General features: G+C 56.1%; 1 protein-coding gene across 5 annotated transcripts in view; it reads left to right on the top strand.

Moving 5' to 3' along the window:
- ARHGAP22 (Rho GTPase activating protein 22) overlaps nt 1–8,746 on the top strand; it is a 211,138-nt gene that overhangs the window by 190,025 nt on the left and 12,367 nt on the right. For all 5 annotated transcript variants that reach the window (XM_017885520.1, XM_017885521.1, XM_017885519.1 and 2 more), the window contains one exon: nt 6,678–6,885. In XM_017885520.1, the coding sequence (XP_017741009.1) occupies nt 6,678–6,885 (208 nt within the window). The remainder of the gene's footprint in view (nt 1–6,677; nt 6,886–8,746) is intronic.

Here is an 8,746-nt window from a genome sequence, read left to right as displayed (position 1 = left end):
GGGGTGCGGGCACCCCCGGGTCCGCCAGAGAAACGGGGTCTCCGGGCCAGAGAGCGCTCGAAGCGGGGACCCGCGCAGCGGGCGAGGGAGAGCGCCGCGCATGCGTCTCGCGGGGGTCGGCGGGGAGCCTGGGGGAGTTTGGGTGTCACCGCGGATCTGGTGTTGCGGGACGGTTCCCAGGGAGCGGGGGTCGTGAGTGTCTGAGGGAAGAGGCAGGGACCGAAGGCGTCCTCCAATCTCCTGCTGGGTGTGGGCGACCCGCTTGTAGAGATGAGGACCTAAGAGTCTGGGAGGGGCGCAGGGACTCGCAAAGGATCCCTCCCCAACCCCAACTACGAGGTGGGGGGGGGGGGTACCCAGCGGGATCCGAGCCTCGGGCTCTGACCCCAAGCTTCCCTGGGCCACAGGAAGGGGTGTGGGACCGGCGCCCCCAGGTTGAGGGTATCACTCCTACCCTGGGGCGGACTACCCAGGGCAGGACACTTCCAGGTGATCTTAACCTCTGCTGTGCTCCTGCAGGCCTGGACGGGTGGGTAGCAGGAGAGTTTTCAGCTTTGCCGGCTAGCTGGTGGAGCTTACCGCTTACAGCCCTGAGGGCATTTCTGAAGCTCTCTAGTACTTAGCGCAGAGCCTGGAAGTGACAGAGTTGGCCGGCTAGTGAGTCCCTGCACTGACAGAGGGTGGGGTGGTTGCATGGAAGATGGCGGGTGTTGGGGTACAGGGGTCCTGAGAGCAGGAAGGCCTGGAGCCAAGAGGGAAACTGTGGAATTACCCAGTTTGGGAGTCTCTAGAGAGAATTTTAGAATTACTTTCCTCATTGTGCCTCTTCCCAGACTGTGGCATTGCCTGCTCCTCTAAGAGTGAAAAGCAGGCATATGACTGAAGCAGACTTGCTGCACAGCTCCACTCTGCTCCGCAATCAGCTCCAAGAGGGAATCCCAGGTCTCCCTTCCCTGATGCGGCCTTGGGGGTGGGACTCAGGGGCAGGCAGAACCTGTCCAGGAATTGACCCTGCAAGGTTCGGAGAAAGCCGCATTTCAAAGCACCTGCTCCCAGGTGCCTCGTGTGGTCGATCTCCCGTGGACGCTCACACCCCGGGAGGTGGCCAAGCCCAGCTCAGAAAGGCTGAGGACAGTGCCCAGGGTCATAGAGGACGAGGACTGGAACCAGAGGACGAGGATTCGAGCCAGCGGACTGCTCTGCCTGGGCTTCCTCTCCTGTGTGGGATTCCCGGGGAGGGGAGTGAGGGATGGCTTTGGCAGGGAAACACTGGCGGGGCAGGCCTGGCAGCAAGTTCATCAAGAGGAGAGACAGCCTCTGCCGGTTTCCCCTGTGGTGGCAGAGCCAGTGCTCTGTGAAGAGCATGGGCTGGGACCTCGAGGAACCCACACGATGGCTGGGTTTCCAGGGAGCTGACAAACCTACTGGAACTAGTTCTTGGCAAGGCTCCCCTCCAAGGGTGCCAGGAGGGCTGAGGGAGTTCAGCCAGGCGGGGGCAGGCCCTGCCAGGCTCCTGAGAGACCCTGAAGAGGGGAGGGATTGGCGGGGCCCCTAATGAGGGAGGCCGAGCCCAGAAGCCCCAGCCCAGGGTGCCTCCCACAGGAGGGCGGCGGGGAAGGAAGCCTCTTGGGAGGCTGAGCTGGAATGAGACCTTCTCACGCCTCCTGGCAGCTCCCGTCTGAGGGTTCCAGTGGCCAGCTGGGAATGTGGGGCCAGTCTGAGGACTGATGGTACCTGGGGGCTGGGCCTCAGGGAAGTCTGGCCCTCACAGTACCCCCTAAAGACAGGTGTGATCATCCCATTTTACAGATTTCATGGATGGAGAGACTGAGCCCCAGGAAAGGGAGGCAGCACCTCTCCTCAGTGGGTTAGCCAGGACGTGTACCAGATCAGTGCTGGTGTAGACCCAGAATCTTTGTCTCTGTGACCTTTGGCCTTGAACATCACCTACTTGCCTGTGTCCCCACCCCAGCCCCACCATGCCAGGGCAGGGTGCTGCCAACCATGCTCCCTCACCCCTGCCCTCTGACCCCCATGGTCCTCCGTCATGTGCCCTGCACCCCCACCCGCCTACCTGGCTACCTCCTGCTCATCTTTAGATGTTGGTTTCAGCATCACCTCCCCCCTGAACTTCTCTCTAGAAGTGCCCAGGACCCTGTTGATGTCCCTTTCCTGACTCTTCCAGCCTTGTTCTGGGAAAGTGGTCAGGAAGGTGCCATGGGGAAGCAGAGGGGTAGTGGTTATGCTGGGGCTGGGAGCTGCCTGGATGTGCGGGCACTGTGCAAACGGTGGGCTGGCCCAGGCTCTGCACCCCTAGGGGCTGGTGGAGGGAGTGGGGCAGGGCCTTGCCTGCCTGCCAAGTTTAGGCTTTATCCTGAGGATGGTGTGTGTGGGGGAACAGGCAGCAGGGGAGGCCCCAGGGAGATTTATATGTTTACAGCCTTCCGGGCAGCGCTCTAATTCCTGGAGTGGGGCCAGGCCCAAAGTACAGGGGTTATGGAAAGGTGGATGGACAGACAGACAACAGGAGTTTTAGGGGTAGGAGATGGGACAGCAGGCAGGGCTGGAGCCAAGAGATGGCTAGGTGGAATTATCCATGCTCCATGGGCCTCCAGAGAGAATTTTGGAATTTTTTCCCTGTGTGTCTCTTCCTTGACTGTGGCCTTCAGTCAGCTGTGAGCTGAGGGTGGGGCTGAACGCTGTGAGTTGGGATGGGTGGTGGCCCTGGAGAGCTCAGTCCCCGCCTTCACTGGCTCTCCTTGGCCTCTGCTGCAAGCCCAGCATGTAGCTGTGGGCAGTCCAGCAACCCAGCAGAGGGGAGTGTCCTCAAGCTGTCTGGAGTAGTGGCAGTCAGGGCTGTGACAGAGGGGAGGGAAAGCTGAAGGGAGGATTTGGGGCAGCTCACGTAGGAGGGACTTCTGAGCTTTCTTCCAAGGACTAGTAGGAAATTTGCCCAGACCAAAGAGGAAAGCGCTACCCAGGAAGAAGGCCCTAGCCACTCACAGGGCCATGAAGGCAGACGGATTCATGCCACTCAAGCAGTGGGCAGAGCTAGAGGAAAGGCAACACATGTGTGCTTGTGGAGGGAGGCAGGAGGCAGGTGGCAGGTACCAGGGGCACTGCCAGGTCAGCCCCTCCCCTCATGGGACCCTCTGCCCATGGGCACTTCCTCCTGGATGCCCACTGCCTGCTCATTTGAGGTCCTAGCAGAGGCCTCTGGTCCCGAGAGGTGTAGCTTCCCATTGCTACCTTTCCTACTTATCCTGGCCCCAGTGTCCTTGGGGGAAGTCTGTGCTCCGGAGGTCAAAGCAGAAGAGGTGAACAAATATCTGGCGGGACCACATGAGCAGAGCATGGGCTAGGCTGGAAGTGAGAGGGGATGGTGGGGACTGCGGAGAAATGGCAAGTGTGTGTCCTATCAAAAGGGCACAGATACCACTGAGCTCTGCAATTGTTGCTTTTTTTGGAACTCAGGCCTGGTGTCACCACATGTGAATTTTTTAAGAGAAGCTGGGAATCCAGATTTATATGTGAAATCTCTTGATTGTAAATAACTAATTTAAAAATGTTTCAAACATCATATGAGCTAAACAGGCACATCTGTGGACCGGTGTGGCTCATTGTTAGGCATCAGATGTTGAGCCCTGACAGAGGTGAGAGAGAGCAGGGGCTCAGTGTCCCTGGACCAGCCCAGGCCACTCTTGAGGTGGTGGAAAGGCCAGGACACTGTTAGTGGTGGGCCCTGGAGCCTCCTCGGACTGGCTTCTCAGAGTTGCCCCAGGCAGCTAGCAGGCCAAGCTTGCAGCAGGATCACCCGCTGTGCTCAAGGCTGATGAATGGCCCCTTGGGCCCCATTTCTGGGCAGGGGCGCCTGGTCTTGCCCACCAGATCCCAGGCAGGAGCAGCTTTCCCTTCGTGTTAGTATTGCAACCTCTGCCTGTTTTCTGTTCACATGACCCACGTTTTCAGGAACTGCTGGTGCTGGGTTGGGGGCGTCACATAGGTATCTCCACACCAACGTGGGTGCCAAGCAGCCATGTGGCCAAGTACATTCTCTATACCTGGAGCCAGACTGCCTGGGTTGGACCCTTGTCCCTGTCATGCATGCTGAGTGAACTTGGGCACATTCTTAAGATCCCATGCCTATCAGTTCAAACATCCTGCAAACTGAACAGGCAAAAGTCAAGATGATGATGATGGTTACAGTGACAGTGACAGTCCCTAGTCCCTAAGTTATCAAGATGGGTAGGATTAAATGTGCTGATGTTTGTAAAATGCTCAGAACAGCACCTGGCACCACAGCACTGTGTGTAGCTACTTTGGCACTCTCCTCACACTCACATGCCCCCACCATGTGTGCATGCCCATGCACACATACCCGACATGCACACATATGCACACACATTTACAAGCCCACATCCAGCACATGTGCACACATATGCACACACAAGCCCACCCTACATGCACACATGTGCACACACACTTCTCCCTGAAGCATTGCTGGCATCCAGCAGGTGCAGCCCACATGGGCATGTGTTCTTAAAGGAAGAGTCTTCACCTTTCAGGTTTTATACACTTTGTTTTTGGGTCAAGCAGGGTGAGGAGGAGCATTTACTGTGTCCTGCTTTGTGCCAGGCACTGTACCAGGGACCGATGTATCTTATTCCAAAATAGCCCGAGTGGGGAGCTAAGTAAGACAAATGGAGGCCCACTTTTAGCTGGCTCAGTGCCCAGGTCTCTGAGAAGTCCTAAGCCTGGAGTTTTGACATCTTGCCCCTGGAACACCCCACAAGCCACCCTGCAGGGAAGGTCTCTGCACAGTGGGTGTGAATAATGTCAGGCACTCCAAAGAGTCAGGCATTCACCCTGTAAAGCTTAGGGGCTGGCAGAAGTCTGTTTCTCCTGTTACTGTGCCGTGGTGTAGACAGCTTTATGGATCTCAACTCCTTCCCTTCTTTGCCTGGGCTGCCAGGAACCTCTTAGCCTAGTAATGTATTTAGTTTTCATAGATTTTCTCAGAAGTTCCTCTGCCTCCTTCCTCTCTCCCTCTATTCCTCATTTGGTGTCTTGTCATGTATTGTTTTAGATCATTCTCTCTCTGATTTCTTTTCGCTAATGTTATTTAAGAGCAGCATGCAGAAAAGTATACAAGTCATAAGTGTAGAGTTCAGTGAATTTTCTCAAGAGGAACATAACTGGGTAAGCAGTGCCAGGGGGGAGTAACAGCATTACCAGAACCCCAGAAGCCTTTGAGTCCCTTCCAGTCACAGATCTACCAAGGTAACCATGTTCCGGCCTAACAGCACAGATGGGTTTGGCCTATCTTTAACTTTACATAAATGGAGTCATGCAGTGTGCACTCTGGGGTTTAGGCTTCTTTTGTTTCTGATGATTTTTTTGTTTTCTAATTTTTAAAAAATTTCATAAAATACACCTAGCATAACATTTCCTGTCTTCATCATTTTTAAAGCACACAGTTCAGCAGCATTACATTCATTCGAATTATCATGCAACCATCAGCACTATCCATCTCTAGAACGCTTTCTATCTTGCAAAGCTGAGACTCTGTGCCCGTTCAATTCTAATTTGACATCTCCCCTGCCCCCAGCCCCTTGCAGCTGCCGTTCTACTTTCTGTCTCTGTGAATTTGACTACTCCAGGTTCTTCATATAAGAGGAATCACACAGTATTTGTCCTTTTGTGAATGCTTTACTTCACATGTTCTCCAGGTTCACCCATGTTGTAGCACGTGTCTGAATTTCCCTCCTTTTTAAGGCTGAATCAAGTTCTACTGTATGCGAATACCACGTCTTGGTTCTCTATTCATTCATTGATGGACACATGGCTTGCTTCCGCGGTTCAGCTACTGTGAATAATGCTGCTGTGAACATGGGTGTGCAAGTATCTCTTTGAGACCTTGCTTTTAATTCTTTTAGGTATATACCCAGGGGAGGGATTACTGGTAATTCTGGTTTTAATTTTTTGAGCAACTGCTGTGCTGTTTTCCACAGCAACTGCACCATCTTGTCATCCTGCCAGCAGTGCACAAGGAAGGGTTCCAGTTTCTCCACATCCTCGCCAACACTTGTTACTATCTGATCTTTTGACAGTAGCCGTCCTAGTGGGTGTGAGGTGGTATCAGATAGTGGTTTGGATTTGCATTTTCCTGATGATGATTGATGCTGAATCATGACTATGGTTTTCGCATTACTATGGCATCTGTCTTGTCCAGTGAGCTGTGCCTCATTTATTCTCCTTGCTGCACTGTGTTCCATGCTAAGAACAGAACACAGGAGATCTGCTGTTGATGAGCATTGGATGGCTTCTTATTTGGAATGACTGCAAAACCAATCAATGACATGCATAATGCATGCTCCCGAGGGCCATTTGCTCCTGGCTTGGGCAAGCTCCATGGGCCAGGTCACACCACCAGCTCACTGCTCCCTCCTGCTGTCTGTCCACAGGCAGCCCAGGGCCCAGCATCTTGGTGTGTGTCCTCCCAGCATGTGTCCAGGCGACCAGGGCCCAGCCTCCTGGTATGCATCCTCCCAGTGGGTAATTTGCTTCCTGAGGAGGAGCCACCTTTAGCCCTAACAGTGCCCCTGCCCTCCATTGTCCTGAGCACCCAACACTGAGCTGGGTGGTGGAGAGTGTGACTAGCTCCTCTCTGTGCTCAGGGATCTTTGGGCAGCGCCTGGAGGACACAGTCCACCAAGAGCGGAAGTATGGCCCCCGCCTGGCGCCCCTGCTGGTGGAGCAGTGTGTGGACTTCATCCGGGAGCGCGGGCTCACTGAGGAGGGGCTGTTCCGCATGCCGGGCCAGGCCAACCTGGTGAGGGACCTGCAGGATTCCTTCGACTGTGGGGAGAAGCCACTGTTTGACAGGTGAGCTCGTGATCGGGGGTAAGATGGAGCCACTTGTCTATTCCTCCTGCAGACTCCTACCCAGGACACCGGCTCCAGTGGGCAGGGGTGGGCTGGCAACAGGATGGTGGGCCAGCCCTCCTAGTGGGCAGAACGTAGGGCACACCCTCACTCCGCCAGCCTGGGGTCCCCTCTCAAGATGGATGCCTGCCACGCACAGGGCCAGCTCACATCCACACAGCCTGCCTCCCCTGCACATGCTAATAAACCTGACCCAGGCCGGAGAAAAAGGACCTCTGCTGGCTGCCATGTGAGGACAGACTGGGTGCAGCTGCATCTGGGACCCCAGGCCTTCTGTGGAGTCTGTCTCTTGGCTGTGCTTCCTCCGGTGATATTGATGGCAAGATGGCACAGCAGCTTGGCTCCCCTCCTCTTGGGTTCTGGGGACAGGAGAGCGAGTCTCCTCCGTCTGTCCTGGGGCCATGTCCATCCTACCCATCATGGGGGCTTACCCAGACCCTGGATACCCCTGGGTGGAGCCAACTCTACCCCAGTCCAGGGCTGTTTGGGGACTCTGTTTCCCCAAACAGTGCCCCCACCCATTATGGGGCAGTTTTTCATAGAGTTCTTCCTACATCAAGAAAACCTACCCTCTATGGGACTTCTGCCCTGTCTTCTTGGATCTGCCCCAGGATGGGCCCACCAGGACCCACAGGCAGCCCTGGCCTCCCAGGGCTTCTCCTCTGGGGGCAGAACACTCAGCCTCTCAGCTCTTTCCCAGACCCATCACTGCAGCCAGGGGAGGGTGTCGGTTCCTCTCCTTAGATGTGGAGTCCAGGACTGACCACGTTCCCTAGCAGTACTCCACCCAGGGAGGTACGGAGGACCCTTCCTCTGGAGCTCTGTGAAGCTCCATCCCAGTGTTGACGCTCAGTGAGCTTGTGGTCCATTCTGAACCTCAGCCAGCCAGGCCTCTTCGTCTTGTGTCTCAGCGTTAGGGTTGCAGATTGCTTCAAATAATGTCACCTGGGTAAGGCCTGGGAACCAGGACTTTTATAGCTCCCCAGGATCAGATGCTCTGCCCTAGTGCCTGAGGGGCTTCTGCAGACACAGATCAGATCTTGCCACTCCCCTACTCAAACTCTGCTGGGGCCCGCTGGAGTGGCGCAGGCCGTCCGCACCTCACTTCCCCTGCCGAGCTTCTCCCATCCTGCTGGGCGGGTCTCCACCTGGGCACACCTGCTCTCCCAAGGTGGGTTCCTGGCATGCTCAGACTCCTTTCTCCACCTGGCCTGCCTGCTGAAGCCCCCTTGAGAGGCAACTGGGCACCCCAGGGTGAGTTCCATGCAGACCTGTCTCCCAGCAGCCTGGGGCAACCTTCCCTGTGTCTTGGGGGCCCTCTCCTGTCTGCCTTCTCCCTCTCTGGCTGCTTCTACCCTGCTTCTGGAATTGTGTCTGGAGGGCCATCTCCACGGTGGGCATGTTGGCCTTGTCCCTCCACCCCCATCTCAGCAGTGGCCCCCATATTGCCACGGTGGCCCTGGGCTTTGGTTTCCTCTCCCTTTAGAAACTCCTCCTAGGGTATCTGAGGCCATCCTTCCCACTTTCCGCCGTTTCCATGGCAGCTCCTCTGGCTCTGCAGCTGTACCCAGAGAGGGGCCCTCCCCACCCACTCCCGATGGAGGCCCCCCTTCCCACCCAACCCCAGCAGAAGGTCCCCCTCCCTACCCACCCCTAACAGAGGGTCCCCTCCTCACCCACTTCCAACAGAGGGTCCCCCCTCCCTACCCACCCCCAACAGAGGGTCCCTTCCTCACCCACTTCCAACAGAGTCCCGGGATGGAGCTCTGTCCCCAAGGCCATGGCCTGCCCGCCTCCCGGG

This window comes from Rhinopithecus bieti, unplaced genomic scaffold (assembly GCF_001698545.2).
Source record: "Rhinopithecus bieti isolate Rb0 unplaced genomic scaffold, ASM169854v2 scaffold_15143, whole genome shotgun sequence".
Taxonomy (NCBI): domain Eukaryota; kingdom Metazoa; phylum Chordata; class Mammalia; order Primates; family Cercopithecidae; genus Rhinopithecus; species Rhinopithecus bieti.
Note: the sequence above shows the minus strand (reverse complement) of the source record. Positions and strands in the feature narration are given on the sequence as shown.